The sequence below is a fragment of the Lissotriton vulgaris genome, chromosome 7 (assembly GCF_964263255.1).
Source record: "Lissotriton vulgaris chromosome 7, aLisVul1.2, whole genome shotgun sequence".
Classification (NCBI taxonomy): domain Eukaryota; kingdom Metazoa; phylum Chordata; class Amphibia; order Caudata; family Salamandridae; genus Lissotriton; species Lissotriton vulgaris.
This window is the reverse complement of record NC_141695.1, coordinates 1,612,937,012-1,612,959,273: the sequence shown is the minus strand read 5'-3', so window position 1 is coordinate 1,612,959,273 and position 22,262 is coordinate 1,612,937,012. Positions and strand designations below refer to the sequence as shown.

Sequence of the window (22,262 nt, the reverse complement as noted above, 5' to 3'; positions counted from 1 at the left end):
CTTTACTGGTGGCCCCACCAATTTCATTGGCGACCCATTCATTGTATTCCCTCAAAAAGGCATTCCTAAGGAAGCCATTTGCTCGCCTGTGGCTGCAATGCAAGTGGCAGCGTTGTCTTGATGACGTACACAGTCACCTGAGAAAGTGTGCACTTCGATACCAAAGCAGATTATTTATTTTCTTCACAATATTTTTTGCATATATTCACGAAAATAAAGTGCACTCCTTACACGCCCAGACCTACTCCATAACGCTGGTGGAACTGAGGGCCAGGTGTATCAAAGGGTGTTGCCCATTCTGCGTCTATGGGGAAATGTGTTGATACATACGGCCCCTAATGATTTACTATTACCATTCCTCCCCCCTCTTCTACTGTCTTTATACTGCCAGCAGCGTCGTTCGAGGCTTCGCTCTGCTCTCATGCCTCTACTATCACCCTCCACTTCTCCCGGGACCTGGAGTCAGCAGCAGGTCTCTGTGGGAGGGTTGTCCTCCTCACGTGCTCCCCAGCTATAAATCTTCTGGAAAGTCCCTAGCCAGAGCTCCAGGTGCAAGGAAATTCCCCCCACCCGCGCGAGAATGAGGAACTAAAACGAACGTCGCAACACAAACACCAGCCCCGCCCCCTGCGCGAGAAGCACGTGGTGAGGTCACCGCTGGCCGGGGAGAGACGCCACTACATAACAGATGACGACAGCGGAGACACTGGTGGTAGTAAGGTTCCCAATGTCTCTCGCCGCGAGCCGAAAAACCATAAAACACCTGCGTGAGGTTTCAAAGGGAAATGCCGCGTAATTCTGAGTAGCAGCTGCCCCAACAATACCTAGTCTAATTGGTTTTATGTAGTAAATATTACTCAGCATGGATGATACTTTGTAAACTGTCCCCAGATCCATGAGTGACGTGTATTTACAGTGCTAGGATGTCCTAGCCTGTGACGAAAGCATAATATTCATGAACATGCAAGTCATTAGTTTAAAAATCTATTACACACAGTATCAAACAGGCTGATACAGGCTGCAGCAAAATGTACACAAAGTTTCAGCATTCTTGAGCTTTCACTGTTTCCAAAAGTTACATTCCTAGTAATACGCAAAAATACTGTATCCTTGGGCAAACCACCTTTATGGGGGTTTCATTAAAAGGACAATTCTGGAACTGGTAACACCCTTACAGATCCTCTCAAAAAATGTATTCTGGTAGCATGATGCGTGAAATATTTCTATTAATTAAAGCCTATACCTTAAGATTTGCTAATTAACCAACTATTCACGTGTACACTACTTGCAGGTAGCAGACACTCTGAAGAAAAGGCTCGTTTCTCCTTCAGCTATCTGTCTATTCTCTTCTTTAGCTGTACAGGAGACCACCCCTTCCCTTTCAACCCAAGACAACTCCAGATTGGCAGGAACGCTTGTATTTTTAACAAAAGTATGGGAAATTTCCTTTTGGTACATTAAAAAAGCGAGGGATTGTGGTTACCAATAGATTCCACCCACTGCAACCTGTTCAAGCACTACATAATGTTACTTTATATTTATGCAGTGAACTTAGCTCTCAACTCTTGTATGTCTTCTGAGCACCACAGAGATAACATGTTCATGCAATTCTCCTAAACAGGTAGCACCCAGTTCCAAAAACTAGGGTGAGGATATTTAAAAAGGCGTTCTCCCTGGGCAAACACTTCTCTCTTGACAAATGCATGTTTTAGTTGAGAACCAGTTTGGAGTGCTATGCTCCTCTGACTGAGCCATGGGGTCCTTTTGAGATATAGTGTGTCAATGTAACCACTAATAAGCTATTCTGCTTTGCTGTAGCACTGTATGCAACCAGCAAATACATGGTTCTCAGAGCTGGAGCAATGAGGTGCTTCTATGTGAGTTTTGGAGCTCCACCTCCCCTTACAAGAGGGTCATAGTTCATGCCTTTAATTGCACCCGCTCTGGCCTCTTGTAAAAGCCAGTAATGTGACAAGTGTCAGTGCTGTTGCCAATTGCAGTGAGGAATATATAGGAACATCTTCATGGTTTGAAGATAAAAAGATGAACTTCATACACCTTCATTGTGCTACGGGAGAACTGAAAGGCAGGGATCTATAATTTCACATAGGTTTTTTTCAGTGTAGATACAGCACTCATTCGGCTCCCCAGTGGACCTTGCTCACTCCATGTGAGCTCCTTCTCCTTCTCCTCACCGGGCCCACTAGTCTTAGGTCCGGCAGACTCTAGTGCTCCAGATTCCAGGCTAGAGTTCTTGATTCTCCTGGGTGATGTCCCCTCACCCAACATGGCTTACCAACAGACCGTCAGTCCCCAGTCCTGGTCACAACTTGAAGAACTCAGGCTGAGCTTCTCCACGCTGATGTACATCTTCAGTTTGACAATTTGAGAGTTTCAAGCTCCCCATTTTTTAAAATATTTTTCCTGGTACAATGTGATTTGATGTCTCTGTCTTGAAGTTCATGTTCTAGGTGTTGTCCACTTTGAAGTGCCCATACCACTGTCTTGCTTTTCAACCACAGCAGGAAGGTCTCCCAAACACTGATCATGGGAGTCCTTAAAGGATCACATCACACCTTGATGTCAGCCTCAGTGAGCAGTGCTTAATTTAAGCCGGAGGTTTTAGTGCTCGGCACAGGCATCAAATTGTCAACACCAGCTCGTATAACAGTCTGCCACATGGTGGTGCTGTTTATCTAATTTAAAGACAAGCATAACAGTTGTTTGATAATGCGATATACTTTTAACCCGTTTATCGCTGGCGTTATTTTGGCGCAGTGCGGGCGTTCTAAGGAGTGGGGGGGGCTGCGTCGGCCGTTCGCAGCACCAGCCAGGTAGTGCTCACGACGACCAACGGCCGACGGGAGCACGGAAGGAGTTAAAATGACCAATGCCTGCCTTCCAAGCCATTCTTATAGCTTAGGGTGGCCTTGAATAGTCTGAATTGTCACATTGGTAGGAGTGTGGTGATTAGTAGTTGTGTAGGGGCTGTCATTAGCAGTGCTGGCAGGGGCAATATGAGGTGCAATCTGTAGTGATCCCCTGATGAGGGCCCTTCACTTATTTTTTCACAAATTAAGCACTAGTAAAATGTGTATCAAAAGGCTGCAAAGCCCCCCAGCCCTACGCTCTATGATTATCTTATCAGCCCCATTTCCTTCCTGAGATGTGCCCAGACCCCTTTGACCGGAGGTCTCTCTTTAGCATCAAAGATCACATTTTGAACTGTACTGAAAAGTCACCTGGCTCTTCCTTCCCCAAGTATGTGTGTCCCATCCAGTTCTCAGGAAATTACCAATCGACAAACCTGTCTGAGGGTGGGGACTCCACTACTTCCACAAGCTCCTCCAGCAAGCCCTGCGACTCCCAAAATAGATTCCAGAGACTTCCATGTACCGTGCCCTTCAAAGAAACACATAAACCCAGCACTTGCACACAACCTCACCCGCTGACTCTCATGTAAGGTACCCTTTCACAATCATATATACATTTGAGCTCATACATAGGGAAACTAATCAGTTTGGTAAAGGTCTATAGTCAAGTGAAAATACAAAAATTATGAACCACACATTATTATAAACGCCATACGTGCATTTGAACAAACTCATCACCCACTTGTACATTAATATTAATTTATATACTTTTATTTAGTCATGAAAAAATTATTTTTTTGTTTTTTAGAGATACTTTTTTTCCCATCATTTCATGATTTATACTTTTTATGATTTGATTTATAGTAAAACTGATTTGTAGTTCATAGACATATACATTTAAGAACCATTCACATAAACAAGTGAGACATAAGACCAGACAGGTGATATATGCAATACGGCAGGAGATTTTTACTATAAATCAAATCATAAAAAGTATAAATCATGAAATAATAATAATGTGTGGTTCATAATTTTTGTATTTTCACTTGACTATAGACCTTTACCAAACTGATGTGCCACTTCACAGACACACATACATTCTAGTTACCACACGCAACCATGTGCACTGTCCAACACTGCATACAACCCAGTGTAGACCTTGGGTGAGTTAAGCGCCTGTCAGTGGACGATTACATGAGTGAGCTAGAAGGCACCACTCCAGTGACACAGGTAAAAAGGCCCGTTCACTCCACTAATTGTTATTATTGATAACTCGGTATGCTGCAACCACCGCACTTGTGCTATTGCGGCAGCCTTTAACCACTCAAGGGCAGCGCTATAGGCACCTCTCCCCATCTTAACAAGACTGCAATCCATGAGATAGGCTAAAATCATGGAGCACACGCATGATCTATGTTAGTCTGTGGACAAAACGTGGCTAAGAAGGATCGAGATATTACTGCATTTGGGACATTTAGGGTTGGGGTACACGTCAGTTATGATAAACAGGACTTTTCCATCCCAACCATGGGTGTCACCTACCTTGATCTAGAATTGCAGGCCACATTTCTGTAGCATAGTTATTGCTGGTTGGCAGTATATCATAGTAAGTAGTGTCAAAGCAAATACGTTTTGCCTATGAGACCCATTTTCTTTGCCAATTATTTTTAGCCATGCTGTAAGCAGGGACAGAGACAAGATGGATGGGCTAAAACGAACACAAATTACTTTTTTGTGTGTGCAGAGGGCGGTAGTGGAATTTAGCTAATTCGTCCAAAGCAGTGGCGTAGCATGGGCAGGGCCACAAGGGCGGTTGTCACGTGTGCAAAATTCTTAGGGGCATTCTTAATGGTCACAGAGCCATTCTTAGGTGCACAACATTTTTTAAAGACAAGTGCAAGGATACTTGCCTGCCCTGGCACTGTCAAACCACCCTACGCTTCTGGTCCAAATTACAACTTTAGTCATTCTTTTGAAATGTATGAATTTTCAGAAATTGACAAGCTAAGACTGCACACAAAATTAAAAAAAAAAATAAAATAAAAAAATTATTGCATTTCAGAACTATATTTTTCAGAATATATTTAAAGTTGATATTTGAGAGAAAATTAAAGCAGGATTTGCGCACCTAAATGCCTTTTTTGGTTTCTTCGTGTCACTCACTGTAATCGCTGTTGTTTCATGACCTGTATGAAGGGAGGAATAAATGCCCACTCCTGTACAAATATACATCACAAATGACTAAAGAAGTGAAAGAGCAATCATCTTGGCAACAAGAGGCAAAGTTCTCAATCTTTAAATGCCAACATTTGAACTATTCCTGCAGAAGAAGGGTTCCCCATGAACAGGGTTAGTGACTATGGGACCTGTGAACAGAGAGGGAGCAGGTATGTTCAGAGTAAGGCTGAAAGCAGCCATAAGTTTGAGCAGAGATTTTCGCCGAAAGCTTCTCTCATGCACCTGAGTCTCCCAAAGGCAGCTGACAGTGGCGGCTGCTTCCGGGCAGTAGTAGTGGGGCAGGGAGAGGAGGGAAGGGGTTTAAAAAAAAAGAAAATATTGCTTACCTGTCGGCTGGCTGGCCCGCCGCTGCCTCGCCTCTGTTCTCTCCTGTGTGAACCAGAAGCAGGAAGCACTGAGGCTCCCCTAAGCCAATCACAAACAAAGCTGCTGTCACCATGACAACAGCGTTGCGATTGGTCTGAGCGCCGTGGTTCGGCACTCAGACAGGGACTGGGAGCCTGGCCATGTTCTCCACCAAGGCTGTGTATTACAGCCTGGGTGGAGAACATGCTAAGGGCGCAAGACTGTTTGGCCGGCCCAAGACGGCCGGCCAAACCGTCATGGTCACTTAGAAAGTGCCCCAACCACTCCTCCCCCTGCTCTATGGACCCCGCAAAACTGTCTCAGCACGGAAAAATAAAATGATTATAACATTGCTAACATCATTTTATTTTTATTTTTTTGAAGTGTTGAAACTCATTGGGGCAACTCTCCTCTGCAAACTTCAGGCCGCCAAGCACTAGTCTTGGCACCCTGCACATGTGAGGTTCAGAGATGAAACGTTTGTTAGGCTTTCTGCTTTGACAGCAGAAGAATGAATAATCTTGTCCAGACTTACCCCTCTGTCTTCATCCCTTTATGCCAGCCTACAGTGTTTCCTCAGTCTAAGACACCACTGCTCTTTCTAGTTTTATCCGAAGAGGCATTTTTTGCCCCTCTAGAATTTCCTTTCAATATCATTCGGAAACAACATTTCAGGGTAAAAAGACAATGTGGTAAACGGAAACTTACCCTCTTGCATTCTGCCAGCTACGACATCAGCAAGAGATGGCAGAAGTGAAGTTCTTTCCCGTGCTGCGATTTCTCGGCAGTGCGGTACTTCCGCAAAACAGGCGGGGCCGCGTCGGCCGTTGGACGGGCGCAGCACTACGAAGGTAGTGCTCGCGACATCCAACGGCCGACGGCAGCACTTAACGGGTTAAGTTAGATACAAACACAGGGCGAGGCACATGTTGGAGGCAAAATGAAGTTCATATAAATATGCACCCAAAACGAGGCACAAATTGTGGGTAAAATGAAGTTGACATATAGAAGTAACCAATGTGAGGCACAGTTTGTTGGCATAGATTTAGTTGCCTTACGTAGGGGCCTAATGCTTGGCACAAGCTGTTGACTATCTGATTCAGAGAAAAATGTACCAACTGCTCTTAGAGTACCCTCCTGTTGTCAGTGTCTCGTAAATTGAGATTTACAAATATTTGGATTTTAACATGTGGCGATTTGGCCCCCATTCCAGCACAGTTCACAGGTTTGAGAACACACCTACTCAGCACAGGACATCTACTAAAATAGTCTTGGGGGCACACTGGTGAAGTCAGGGCATGCAGTTACTGATTATGCATAGCCCTCTCTCTGCCCAATGGCAAATTAGAGCTAAAAGACCGGGTTTTCAGTGGACTTTACCGTGATCATCTTCTGACTGTTGGATATTGTGAGGACATTGGCATTCTCTGTCACAAGATAGAGGATGTGCTACCAAGGGGAAACCACCTAGCCTTAAAAAGAGTGTTGGGGTGTTGTAGAGAATGCTTTAATCTACATTAGTTCCGAACTTGAAAATTGCAAATTTCCCAAAAAAAGTACCCAAAAATTCTTGAGGGAGCTCCTCAAGCTTTCTTTCCAAATTCATCTTGGATTCATGTCGATTCTAACTAATGCATTGGCCAAAATGTGCTTTAGGTTGCAAGAGTTCTCAGTTAATGGAAAATTAATTGTGAAAGACCATAGAGGGAACCGTATAAAAGTAGTCTTTTAATTATTTCCTATTTTGACTAAAGTTATTGGTCTGTTGGACTTTAAAAAGCTGCTAACCAAACTGGAGAGGAGAGGAGAAGGTCTAGAGTCCTTCCTACAATCACATCAACCAACAAGTACTCTTAGTAAGAATAAAGGAAAAATACCCTATAAAAAATGTTCCTTTTTAGGATGAAAGCCCTCACCCACTCTCAACCACCCTGACTTGTCATGTTTCATCGCTGGGCTCATCTTCACATTGGCAACAGCTTATTAATTTCACCAAGTAATCACATATTATACTGTCACACACAGACAGATTCTGCCTTTCAAGCCCATTTTATTACTAACATCAAATACCAGGACATCTGTTCAATGGCAGAAATGTTCATCCCATTGATCTCCACTGCGGCTTGTCCCTTCTACAGTACTCTGTTGTTAGGCAGCTAAATTCACGCTTTTGAAATTTCAAAACACGCACATATATATATATATATATATATATATGTAACAATCCAGCCGGTAACCGCCCCAAAGTTCCAAGCGCAGAATCCAGCGCGTGGACACCAAAAATTACGCCCAAAGCCAGTCTTGTGATGTTCGTTGCTTTTATTCAATCATAAGGTGCAGGGTGAAAAATAATGCCGAACAGACGCGTTTCGGACAGAGCGTCCTTGCTCACTGTTATATATATATCCAACAACCCTCTCTTCAAGAGAAAGGAATGAGCCGCTACTCCTCCCGGTTTGCAAAGCTTTTATTTTTCAAACTGGCAAGTTATTTTCCCTAATGCATTTCGGTCATCTCTATGACCCAATACATATACACACACACACACACACATACACCATTGCACCAAGAGTAGATTGGCTACCATAAGTAGAGCTACTGTAGGAGTGCCACCTACATGCAGTGTACATTTATTAAGGAAGGGCACCAATTTTGCAGTGATTGCCAGAATACTGGCAAGCATGCCAACTATGCCATAGAGGGGTCCACCATTATGCCAGCAATAGCCAGAATGTTGGCAAAAATTATGACTATGACACGGTTGAGCCACCTTTATGCTATTGAGTACCAAATCGGACATTATACTGCTTTACTAGTGTTAGGGACCTGTGCGATCACAGTCCTCATTATACCTGCCTCACCTTTTTGACACATGCACCTTTCAAAGCATACTGACAGGCAATGTCACGGTGCCATGCAGCCTCAGTGGAGGTATCACAAAAAAAGGTATTGATAAATGAACACCACCCTCTCCTTTCATTGGTACACCCCCTTGATGGATATGCAAGACTTTGAAATTACCAATAGTAGGTTAAACCTGCTAAGTGTCTGCCAAGCTTCATGCATGTTTATCAAACTGTGCTTAAGTTATAATCAAATCAACAAATGTCTTTGGATGTATGACGTTACAACGCATGCTTTTACCACGCATGCTGTTACAACGCAGGTTTTACTACACATACCATTACAACGCATTACACTTAGGGGTGCTGGATAGTGAATAGTTTAATTTACTATTCCAACTCCAGTCCCCGTGGACACTAGGGAAGGTGTTGGATAGTAAATTAAACGTATTCCTTATCCTAGAGCGCCCCCCAGTGTAATGCGTTGTAATGGTTTTCGTTGTAATACTTGCGTTGTAACAGCACTGCGTGGTAAAAGTTGGGTTGTAAAGGATGTTTCCCATCTCCAACACTATTGAACTGATTTACACAAAACTACAAAGATCAAGAGTTGTGATCCTTTTTTAAATGTTCCAATGGGAGCTAAAATGGGAAAAACTTGCTTTTGGTCTTGATCTTAATTTGACCTGCCCTAAGCTCTCCAAACATGACGAATCTAGTGGAGGTCCTAATAGCCCCATTAAATAGCAAACAATTCTGTCAGGGCAATTGATGTACATTCAATAAGAATATCGATCATGCATCAGTCTATCTTCCATTTCTGTGGTGCCATATAATAGTTGTCTCTTTAAATGCATGAATTTGTGATAATAGCGACCTTATATGCACAGGCTCCTGTGTGTACAGAAACGACATTTTTTTCTTCATAATATGAAGAGGACAATTTGTTTGTCACATTTAAGTATATATTGCATAGTGCTGGTCGCACAGTGTAGTTATCAAGAGGTTAGAGTTGCCTCCACCATACACATTGTTGTCATCAATGAGGTCAGTTCAGTTGTCATCAGTGATCTTATCAATGATGTCATAGAACATGTCATGAGTGTTGTAATACATGAGGTCATAAACAGTGCATGGCGAGGGCATGAATTATAGTTACTTGAAATAAATTTCAGTGATTTTTTAGTTTAACACCTCCCACGCTGGTGACGGAACCGTTCCGTCATGCTCCTCGGGTGGGCCGTGCTGGTGACGGAACGGTTCCGTCACGGCCCGCTCGCCGCGCCTGCGCGGCTCGTTCTATTGAGCGGGCGGGGCCGTGAAGGAACCGTTCCGTCACAAGCACAGCTCACCCGAGGGGCGTGACGGAGCAGTTCCGTCACCAGCGTGTGAGCGCCGCGGCCCCCCCCCCGCCCCCTAGCACTGCGGCGGAATAGCTGCCGCAGCGAAAGGGTTAAAATGTTACATTCAAACTGACATTTACACCTAGATATAACATCACTTTAAGTAAGATATTATTACCATACCTAGTTATAATATGAAGGGCTGAACTGGGTACAGCAACCAGCCCTGGCAGGTTGCCGCTTGACCAGCCCTGGGAGCGGGGAAGTGCTAGTAAAAAGCACCGCTCCCGCTTTTGTTACTGGGGGCCGATAATGCAACACTGCTGCAAAACCGGTCCCCGTTGACAAAACCTGCCCCCACGGCCAGAAAACCGGCCACTACCCCTCCGGCCCACCGGGGAAAAGCTTGGAGGCCGCTACGGCCAGTCCAGCCCTGATAACATTACTTTAACCTCTGCTTTCTCAGTGAATTTCTGTTTTATTTATTTTTTCCGTAAAGTAATATTTTGTTAATATACGTAATGACAACCCTGCACCCAACGTTCCACAGGCAGCCAACACCCCGGAGCGCATAGCCTTCGGCTGTACAGGGCATCACTTAGCCACAGGGCCAACCACCTGTATGCAGCCAACCCACCACAGACCCTTCAACCCCTCTTTTTTTTAAAAAATGATTTTCTGAACCCTCAAGAATTTTGCAGGAGCCAGTGAAGTTCCCTGCATTCCTACGGGACTCTCGTGGGAGAAGAGGAGCCTTGCTGACTCCTGTGAGAGTCCAGCAGGATTGTATAAATACTCCCAAATGTGTTGGGCATTCTATATAATTACTAAATATTACTACCACTGGTGTTGCCCTGGGGATAGTTGCACTGTCAGACTTTTTAATAGTCGCCAGTGGCATTGCAAGGGTGTAAATGGCCTTAATTAGGCAAAGAAAATTGGCTCTTCAGCCAATATAGAGGTGCAATATACCCTTTAGATCATGGCCCCTATGTTTCTGCACCAACTTCAGCAATAATAGCCCTATTGCTGCAGCATAAAGTAGCATTAGCATGGTATAGCAACAGGCGGTTGGGACGAAACCTACCCATCTTCCCCCAACCCACCACCTTAGCCCATGGCTCTGAACATTTCTGTGGTGGTGAGTTAGGGAGCTTTCTTTTAGCGATTATATTAGCCTCTTCATGTATGATGTCACACTCGCTCGATACCTGCCGATTTAGGGCAAGGCACCGAGCACCAGGGATTTTAGTGGCGGCCATCTTAGGGCGGGACAGAGCGGTGAGAGCGCGCTAGTCTCCGTGATAAAAGGAAACAGTCCTTCTCCGCGTTAGCGGACGCGTTTTAGCGGACGCGCCTCGTCTTCGCCGGAGTCCAGCCAGAGTCAGCCCGTCAGTGCCCGTCCGGGCCAGGCCGGGACATAGGGCACAAATCTCTGCCCCATCATCATCAGGTATGATAACATGTGAGCAACTTAGGGCGTTACGCCCCAACAGCCACGATAAATGTATAACACTGAACCCGCTATTAGCTGGAGTACAAACATGCCCTGAATGTACCCTCTCTCTGACTAACCATCAGCCCTATTCTGACACTCCCCATGGTACTTTTCACAAACCTCACCGGCAGGGAGAGAGTCCTAATAACTTTACATTTTACTTGGTAAATTGTCGCTCACTACCACAACATAATTTAGACATTTTCCATCTTTTAATGGAAAAAAACCCAGCGCAATATTCTTAACTGAGACTTGGCTTCATGATGGATCAGGTCCAGATGTTGCAACTGCCCTCCCCCCGAGCTATGCTATTGTAAGGAGGGACCGTGTAGGCCAAACAGGAGGGGGTATTGCCATTATTCACAGTAGAGATCTTGTGTGCAATTTTGAACCTGCAGACATTCCTAACTGCGAAGTGGCATCATTTAAACTTACCCTCAGTCCTAACTTTACCTTTTCTGGCTTACTGATCTATCGACCGCCAGTAAATAACCCCTCTTGGTCAGACAATTTGGTAAACTTTATTCTACCTCAACATCTGAATGCCCAAAATTTTACTGTACTTGGAGATTTAAATCTTCATTTAGAAGACGACAATAACAAGATCTGTAAAAACTTAATCGATGACTTTATGGTCTTAGATATGACTTTACGTAATAAGGGTCCCACCCACAAAGCTGGACATTTGTTAGACCCTATCATATCAAACATGAGAGAACTTTTATGGCTGAACACCACCCCTATTTTCTGGTCAGACCATTTCCTCACACTTTTCGCTATCTCACTTACACCTACCAAACGCCCTGTCACGACTCCTTCGGAAACCTTTAGGAGAAATTGGAAAACTCTAAACATGGAGGATCTCAACAATGCATTGAGGAAAGATCACCCTTGTTTAGATGGAGATATGGAAAGTATAGCAGAGGCTACACAAATATGGCTAAATGGCGCAGTGAATGCCTGCCTGCCCCTATCCCGCTGCAAAGGAAAAGTACATCGCCCCCCCCGCCCCCTGGTACACAAAAGCCCTTAAGAAAGAAAAATCTACATGTAAGACCCTGGAGAAGCAATGGCGTAAGAACTATGAACTACATCAAAAAGAAGTTTATCGCAAGGCCAGAAATAGCTACCATTCGGCATGCATGAAAGCTAAAGCATGCTATGTTACCACTACTATCAACACAGCCGTAAATAAATCCCAGACTCTCTTTAACACTGTAAAAGAGTTGGCTGGAAAGAATTCAAGAGCGGAGGCTATCCCTCTCAATACCCAGCAGTGCCAGGACTTGGCATCTTTTTTGACTGAAAAGATTGAGAACATTGTCTCTAATATCAACAGAGACATTACTATCATACACAAGCAAGACAACACCCCCCAAGTCCCCAAAGGAAATTGTCACCTTGAAGCTTGGCCCCCCATTAATTTGGATAAACTGAAGGAACTAATAAAATCTATCAAATCGGGTTCCCCACGTGACCCTATTCCTATCAGCATCATTGGTCAACTAGAGGACTCTGCCATGACTTCCATAGCAGAGATACTGAACGCCTCCATAGAACAGGCCACAGTTCCTGCCTTATGGAAACATGCTATGGTCAGTCCTCTGCTCAAAAAGCCGGCCGCAGACCCTACGATATTGGCCAATTATCGTCCAATATCATTACTGCCTGCTTTTTCTAAAATTTTGGAGAGGCACATTCATAAGGCTCTTTCAACTTATGTGGAAAATAATGACCTTCTTCATCCGTCCCAGTCTGGCTTTAGGAGTGGTTACTCCACCGAGATTGCCCTGCTCGGGGTCACAGAAAAGATTAGGGAGCTCATGGATGATAGCCAAACGGTAGCATTGGTCTTGTTGGATCTAAGTGCGGCCTTCGACACTATTTCTCACTCCAGACTGCTTGTCAGGCTGGAGGAGAATGGTGTTGAGGGCAGGGCACTAGAGTGGATTAGATCATACTTATCCCTCCGCACCTTCCAGATCACCTCTTCTGAGGCATGCTCTGAGGTATTCTACTCTCCTCATGGTGTACCACAAGGATCGATTCTGAGTCCTTTATTCTTTAATTTGTACTTACGACCACTGGCCAACCTTGCAGAAAATTTTGGTCTCATTTTAATGACCTACGCAGACGATTCTCAAATCCTGTTTTCACTTTCTAAATCTGACTCGTCTGCTCCATCCGCACTAAAAATAGGCCTTCATGAAATATTCAGTTGGATGTCGGCTAACCAACTTAAATTAAATGGGGAGAAAACAGAGATCCTCCTCTTAGGGAATAGTAAAGATCTCTGGAGTGATCCCCATTGGCCGTCGTCATTAGGTAAACTTCCACCACCAGCTTCTCAGGTCAGAAACCTTGGGGTCATCATAGATGACAGCTTATCTATGACACAGCAAGCCAACAAAGTGGCAGGCATATGCTTTACCATTCTTAGATGGTTACGCAAAATTGTCTGGATGTTACCATCTACTACCCAGAAGACCGTAGTCAACGCCTTAGTGACATCTCGGCTGGATTACGGTAACATCTTGTACCTGGGCTCAAACAAAGCAGTAATAAGACGTCTGCAACTGGTGCAAAACGCTGCTGCCAGACTGCTTTGCCGAATCCCTAGATCCGCCAGGATCACCAAACATCTTAGGGACCTGCATTGGCTCAAGGTTGAAAACCAGATTCGCTTTAAAACCCTGAACTACCTGTTTAAAATCAAAGTTGGCACTGCTCCCAAGTACCTACAAGACCTTGCTAAGCCCTACCTCCCCAATCGCAGTCTCCGTTCATGTACAGCAGCGAACTACGCGGTGCCGAGGTACAAACGGGCTAGAATGGGCGGGAGATCCTTTTCCTATTTGGGTCCAACTCTTTGGAACACATTGCCCATTCACATACGCAAGGAAGAAAACTATATGAAATTCAGGAAAAGCGTAAAAACCTGGTTGTTCGACAAATAAGTGCCTTTGATTGTTCTCTATTCAGTTGTGTCCTGTGTTTTGCTAGTCCGGCGCTGGGAAACCCTTTGTGGGTAGCTGTGCGCCTTACACAAGTTTTATAAAATAAATAAATAAATAAATAAATAAATAATAAAATAGTAGTGAGGACAGCTCTTGCATTTTGGGCATTGTAATCTTGCACAGCTGACACTAAGTTGACAGCAGCTGTCAGTCATGGTAGTGGTGGTACTGCTAGGGATGGTATTAGTCGTGGTGGCACTGATCATGGTAATGGTGGTCCCAGTGATGGTGGTAAAGGTGTTGTAAAACTGATGGTGGTGATTCTGGTGGAAGTGGTGGTGTTACTAGTAGAAGTAGTACTGGGGTAGTGGTACTGGTAGTGATGGTTGTTCTGGGGTACTTGTAGTACTACTGGTGGTACTAGAGTTAGTGGTGGTGGGACTGGTGGTGATGGCACTTGTGGTACTGCTGATAGTAGTGGTGGTACTGATGATGATGGTGGTGTTTTTGATACTGGTGCTCTTCGAAAAGGTACTGGTGATAGTTTTGTTGGTGGTAGTGTTACAGGTAGTGTTTCTGGTGATGGTGTTGACACTGGTGCTGCTGGTACTGGTGGTGGAGCTACTGGTGGTAGAAGTGGCGATACTGGTGGTGGTACTTACGATGGTGATAGGGTGGTATAAATAATGGTAGTCAGGGTACTAGTGGGGTGATAATGGTTGTACTAGTAGGTGGTACTGGTGGTACTGAGGGTGGCGGAAGTGGTGCTGAAAGTGGTTGGTGTGATGCAGTGATGGCGGTGGTGGTTCAGGTGGTGGTGGTACTGGTGTTAGAGCTGTAGAGATGTGCTAAATGATCCCCCGTTGACATTGGGACATCTAGCTGGGGCACCGAGTAAAGGAAATGTGATAGTAATGATGGAAACACCTCTGTCTGATTCGATGCTTGTATACAAAACCTATTTAAACCCCCTCCTCACGACCAAAGAGGGAGTCACTTGCAGTGCCTCACTGCCTGGGCAATGTACACATAGTAGTGGTGGTGGTAATGGTGGTATTGGGATGAAATTGGTGGTGGTTAATAGTGTTACTGGTGGATGTGAAGCTGATGGTGGTGGTGGTGGTACTGGTGATAATGGCTGTCCTGGAATTGTGTTGGTCGTACTGGTAGTGTTAGTAACGGAGGTGGTGTTACTCATGATGGTGGTACTTGTGGTGGTGGTAGTGGTATTAGTGGGGTGATACCTGTGGTACTGGTTCTGGTGGTAGTGGTACTGGTGGTGATCATAGCTTTAGTACCTGCGGTAGTGATGGTGATGGTGGGACTGTTATTGGTGGCGGTACTGGTGTAATTGTTTATAGTTGATGTGTGGTGGTTAGGTGATGCTAAAGGTGGTGGTGGAACAGGTATGGAGCCAGTCAGATGTGCTCCATACTGGTGTACAATACATATTTAGACTGTTTACCCCCCACCACATAGGAGGGTCACTGTCAGTGCCTTGCTGCCAGGGCATTACACACAGACTGGAGGTGGTAATACTGGTGAGGTTGGCGGATTCCCTGTTGGGGGGGTCCTGGTGGTGGTGGTGGCACTGTGAGTGGTACTGGTGGTGGGGTTACTGGTGATAGTGGTCATACCTGCGGTGGTACTTGTGGTACTGGCTCTGGTGGTGGTACTAATGGTTATGAATTTGGTACTGATAGTGGCACTTGTGGAACTGCTGATAGTGATGGTTGTACTAGTGGAGGCAAGGTACTGATGGTTGTAGTTGTGTTGATACAAGTCCCAATGATACTGATGGTGATAGTAAGGGTGATAGTGGTGATGTTATTGGTGTAATGTTCTTGGTGATGGGACTGATGGAGCAGTACTGAGGTGGTCATATTGATGGCGATAGTAATGGTGATACTGGTAGTGGTACAGATAATGATAATGGAGGTAGCACTGATGGTAGTGGTGGTGATGGGTCTGTTGAAAGAGTGGTAGAGATGTACTGTGGTGCTGGTATTATTGGTGAAGCTATGCCAAGTCTCCCAGGTCCATGCATGATGTGCTGCTCCATGCAAGGTTTTTTCTATGAATTCCTGTACTTGTAGCATTATTAAATAGGACCACAAGTCCCAGAATTCAATGGAAAAAACTGGACACGGGCAGCATCTCACGAGTGGAACTGGCCAACTTGCCAATTATGGTAGTGGTGGTAGTGATGCTGGTGGGGTGGTGGGGCGACAGGTGGTGCTGGTATTACAGAAATTGAGCCAGGCACATATACTAAATGATGCCTGTTGGCACAAGGACATCTGACTGGGATACAGAGCAAAGGAGAATGGATATGGATATCTTTCTCTCTCTCACACAGACAAAAAACGAAATTAAAAATGCTCTTTCTTTCTCCATTTTCAAGAAATTCTTTATAAATTACTTATATTTTAACACACACACACATATCACGATTATTAAATGAAAATTAAAAAAAGTATCTGGTCTGTACTGCAATGACCAAAGGGTCTGTGTTCTTGCTCACCGGTGCCAGGGTGACACCTGACACATGGCCTGATGGCACAGCAGAGGCAAAGGAAAAGCGGACTAACACAGCTTCTGCCCAATAAAAACTGTAATCAAAATATTCAACATGTAGGCGGAGTCAAAGACCCTCTCTTAAAGTTATTTTTCTGATTAACACCAAAGGTATGTGTTTTGTGCGCTGTTAAACTAGACCTCAGCAAGGCAGGACGGGAACACTTCCCTTCCAGCTGGCACAGTGAGGGAGTAAGTGTACCACTGGTATTCGTTTTTCTTGTCTTTCTATTCACTACAGTGTGGATGAGTTTATATGTGCAAGAAAGCAGGGGATTCAAATCAGAAAAAACAACTTTCTGCTCTTAATGTCTCCCGTCCTCGCTTTCGGCGCATTTTGCTCACACCGCCCTCTCTTAATTCCCAGAGCGCCTTGGCTGGCTGGGGACAAGCCTTTATCTCATGCCAGGCAAGCAGAAGTCATTCTCGGGGAAATCTTTGTCCACCTACCTGGAGCACAGACAGGAGGGACAGCAGAGTGGGCACCGCGTGGGTCTTCATAGTCGGACAAAGAAGCATAGATTCAATCCTACAGGAACAGGCTGCACGGCAAGTTTTCAGCACGGACTGCCCAGCCCCTTGCCATGGGAGCAACTACAGATCACAGGAACCACTGGGCACCGCCCACAAGGGGGATGACTCGCAGCAGCCTCTGCCAACCACCGAGCATTCTGATGACAGGGGGAGGGCGGGAGTTGATACTCCACGCCTTGTACTTTGTCACACCAGCTGAACGTCAAGCCCAACGCTGAAGAGGCAATGCCTGGCAGGCGCGCAACACCCATTGGAATCAAAGGGCTTCAGCCCCCCCCCCCTGCCTCGTGTGTGGCAGCCTGGGCTCAGACAGCTCCCGGGCACACACACAGCCGCACCCAAGCACTTCCCAGGTCTTTAAAAGACCATGTGCATGTTAATGAGGCTTTGTTGTTGTTTCACCCCTTCCAAGAGTCCCTACAGCTCGACTCTGCCTATTGCTTAAAGTTTCAGCACCCCTCCCGACATTTTTTCCTAGCCCAGCCCCCCCCCCCAACCCCCCCCGAAATGTGGCTCTAGTTGCACCTCTGATGCCTGGCAATGGCCGTGTGCATCTGATGGTATACAGAACCAAAGAGGTCTTGGCAGCCAGTACCCCGGACTGGGAACCAAAACCGGCCCTGGCAAAGTGATCGGCCGGTCCGGGGTCGTGGCTGAGCTCGTTGAAAGGGCCGGTTTTCGGCCGATTTTGTTACTGGGCCGATTCGGTCGATTTTGCAGCCATGCTGCAAAATCGGCCCTGTAACAAAAAAGGCCCCCAGGGGCCTGAAACCGGCCCCCACCCATGCGGCGTACCGGGGGATAGCCCGGTGCCCGCAACGGCCAGTCCGTGCCAGACCACCACACAAGGCAACGTCTGACAGTGTCAGCAGGGGAGTAACCAGAAAAAAAAATACTCCCCATTTTAGTTTGAACCATAGCTCGAAAAGTAATGAGTGAGCACGTGAGGCAAGGGAGACCAACACTTTCTTAATCGTCTGCAGACAGAACTCTGAAAACAATCTAGCCATATGGTGTCTTTTACATCTCCGTTCTTAATGAATTTAACCATCCTTTCTTGTCATCCACCTGCCCATCCAACCTTCGCTCCTTCCATACCTTCATGTCTCCATCCGGTCTTCCATCTCTCTATGATGAATGCTTCCTCATCTTCCAGCCATCTTTCAATCATTCTTACTTTTTTCTATTGATCCATCCATCCATCACCCTTCCTACTTGCCATCCATCCTTCATCCTATTTTCTGTGTTTCTTTTCATCGGTTTCTTCATCCCTAGCAGGGCTTTAAGTGGGCCAGGTCTCACCGGGTCTGAGCACTGGCAGTTTTTTAACGGGGGCCTCGAAACGGGTCTCTCGGGCTCTGTTTTGTGTCCTGGCACAAGCAGTCATTTTTTTTTCAGACTGCATTGAGAGCAGGCAAATCGATGTGCGCTGCTCACATGGCTTACTTCTCACTAGTGGAAAAGTTACAGCATGACGTCATGCCAGGGGAGCGTTGTAGGGGAAGAGAAATCCTTTAAAGAGAGTCATCTTCTCTCTGGATTTCCCTTCTCTTTTTGAAACTCAGGAGCAGCAACATGGTTGTGGTGTCTCTAGGGCTTTAAGTGGAAGATTTTTAAATACTATATACAAGCAATAGGTGCTGCTTATTTATCTTATGCAACTAACAACCACTGAAAAAGCCAATAGTTCTGACTTGTCGTAGGTATGATGTTTCTTGTTGTATCAAATATCTAAATGCAATGACAGAAACAGCAAAATACAAGTCGGGCGGCACACTATGCTAGGCACAGATTTTTAGCTGACATGACTTTAAACCACGCCCTTAATTACATTAGCCGCGCCCCTTTGAGAGACCCTCCAGTTTTTTCATCCCACTGAAAGCCCTGATCCCTAGGTCATCCTTTCCATCTTTCGTGTTCTTCTTTTATGTTGCGGGTGCTCCCCCACCCTACATCTCTCCCACTCTATTTTACTACAACGGTTTTTATTTGCCTTTTTTGGAGGTCAGTGCGATCAACGTCATAGGAACAAGAAACAAGTTGTTAAAGGTTTTCTGCTACAAATACTCCCTTGTAGCATCCACCTCGCTTAAGCTTCTCAAGTGGGAAGCTACTGACGCCCTTGAGTGCCAGTGTAAATAACAGCAGGGCAAGCCAGGTAGTACTAGTTAGGCAGTGTTTGACGCAATCTCTCTAAAAACATCTTAGGCACAGCCTACGTTGATGCTACAGGTAAATCCAAGCAGCACCCAGAGTAACCTTACACCCAAGCCAGGCAGTGCCGAGGGTTACCCTAGAGCTCAAGACTTGGTTGCCCACAGTGCTCCTAGTGCCACGGCCTGACAGTGCCTATGGAGACCCCTGCAGGGCCGGACTGGCCATAGCGGCCACCGGGCGTTTCCCCGGTGTGCCGCTAGGCTGGGGGCTGATTTGGGACCCCTGGGTGGCTGTTTTTTTGTTACCGGGGGTCGGCAATATCGGCCCCCAGTAAAAAAATCGGCCGAAACCGGCCCTCACACACTGCTTTGCTGCACTCCCCCCTCACCCCAGCGGGGGCTGGCTGAGCAGTGTGCCAGGGCCGGTTTCTGTTCCCAGTCCGGCCCTGGACCCCTGAGCTCAAACCAGAAAGGGACTAGGGTTACCAAGTGATCCCATGGCAAGAAGTGACATGGTTGGTGCCCCAGTACACGTTCTGGAGGAGCAATGAAAGCGCCTTGGTTGGTCTGTGGGGCAAACTGGGCAGCCGCGGTTCATGCAGGTAACAGCGGTGGGGCTGGGTGGGGGTGGTATTACTGAGGAAGATGCAGAGGGAAAATGAGTTATTTATATATTATTTAATTAATTTTCCCTGTGTATCGTCCCTCGAAATAGCCCCAACCCGGCCCCACTGCCCCACCTCTGTTACCTGCACAGACCCCAGCTGAAACTGGGCAGTGACTATGCTGACTATGTGGCCCAAGCCATAATTTTCCTTGGCTTACCCCAGGCATGGAAGGACTGAGAATAGAAACCATCCCTGGCAATTGACCGGGCCAATGGGGGTGCCACTGAGAAGCTCCAGCCCCAGGGAGGGGGATAGAGAGGCGCTACTGTCAAGCACCTCTGCCACTTTTGTTACTGGGTGCCGAAACTGCAGCACTGCTGCAAAACCAGCCACCAGGAGTCAAAACCGGCCCCACCCTTCCGGCCCACCAGGAAAAAGCCCGGTGCCCACTATGGCCAGTCCGGCCCGACCCCAGGAGTCTAAGACAGACAGTTCTTAGATTGATCTTTGAGCCGTGGCTATGCAGTGCCTGTGTTGACCTACAGCTCAGCATGGACGTGTGTGGGGGTATCTTGGGTTCTCTTGCCCTGGCAAGGCAGGCATCGCTGAGGCTTCGGGGTAGTCTGTGGAGCACTCTACTGTATAGGGTGGTCCATGGAATATGATGAGCACTGCACACACCATCAGTCTGAAATTGTCTTATGTCAGAGAGTTTCGCATTAATCAGATTTTATTTTTGCATTCTTTTTTTTTTTGCCTATCCTATGATAAATGCAGGATTTATAATGCATGCAAACCCAGGACTATGTGAATTTGTCAAACATTGGGTCAAACCTTGGGTAGAGATCCTTGGGGCAAATATGTAATGCTACCTGTAATGTTACCTGACACAACACTAGTTGTAAGAATATCATATACAGAAATCTTATCTGACAAAAATATCGTGCTAAATATGGTTTATAAACATTTGCCTCAATTCGGTGTAGATTTTCTATTATTAACTCAAATTATTTTATAGACTGTATTTAGGACACAAATTTTATGTCACACAATATTGTAAAAACAATATTCTGAAACAACAAAGGGCCCCACACCCAATTCATTGCTCCAAGAACAGTAACTCGCGCAGCCTGAAAGCATGGCATCCTTTTCTGCCCCCACACCCTTAAACAGGGTCCGACCTAGGTGACAGGGAGTGAACAAGAGGCAAAATAGCTCTGGCGCAATCTGCGTATAATTATTTTAGGCCAAGTTGTTGCACAGTAGCGTGTCTGCAGAGCACAGGCTCTGCGATGTGACGGTGTTCCGTCGTTTTGAGCTCCCCGTCTGCCGGTTATAACACCGGGGCCGGGGATTGAATCGGACACAGTGTTTGTACAGTTTGCGATCCTCGTGATCTCACTGCCCCCCACACCCCTCTTTACATCGCTTCTGTGAAATATCCCTATTGCCCGGAAAACGAAACCAAAACTGCTGCCTGGAAGCATCCCAAAGAAAACAGCGGGGAGTTTCCGACAGAAATTCCAAGCTGGCTTACTTCCCTTTCAAGCGAAACGTCACCGCAGCCAAGGCACGGGCACAATTAATATTCGGGGGTGTTTACGGATTTAAGGGTGCGGGCATTTCCGAACGCACAGCCGCGCCCGGGAAAGAGTTTACTGCTTCTACCCCCCCCCCCCTCGCCCTCTGTTTGGTCTTCTCCCCTCCGCCTACCAATGATCACGACCACTCGCTCCTTCTCCCCCCCCCTCCTCTCTGTCTCTCTTTCAACTTTTCCACTCTTCTTCTGCTTTTCCGCTTATTTCACTTTTTCTCTCACTTTTTGGTACTCAAATGTCGCTCCGGTGTCCAGTGGTTGAAATGTAATTACTGAATAGTAGGTACTCATTGTTCTTGAATCCATGTGCACTAAAAAGTGCCGGTACTCTCCCATTGAAAGTACTGAACCCCAGCTAAGAAATAAGTAATGGTGACCTCACTTTCAATAAAAGAAGTGAAGGTACTAAGTTCCTTTTAGTTACTTCCAACCCATTTAAAGCACTTCCCTGAGCGACCTCTGACCCTGCTCGCAGGCAGGTCACTCCCCACGCTGCTGCACGGCTCTGCCTGCATTGTTTTTGCCTAATCTTGTATTTTTCCACTGTGCCTAACGTGCTTTCTTGCCCAGACTTGTTTTTTAGGTCTCGGCGTCAACGCGCGGAAGCGCGTCTCCGCCGAGATCTTTTGTCAGCGACTCTCATTCCCAGGAGACAGTCCTGGCCACGCGCATCCTTCCAGGCGATTTGTAACT

General features: G+C 46.1%; 1 protein-coding gene across 1 annotated transcript in view; it reads right to left on the bottom strand.

Annotated features, from left to right (window-relative positions):
* Positions 1 to 17,253, bottom strand: part of CD40 (CD40 molecule) — a 141,704-nt gene extending 124,451 nt beyond the window's left edge. Inside the window, exon 1 of the mRNA XM_086932546.1 lies at positions 17,125 to 17,253. Within this exon, the coding sequence (XP_086788672.1) occupies positions 17,125 to 17,193 (69 nt within the window). The 5' untranslated portion in view covers positions 17,194 to 17,253. The remainder of the gene's footprint in view (positions 1 to 17,124) is intronic.
* Positions 17,254 to 22,262: the final 5,009 nt, after the last annotated feature.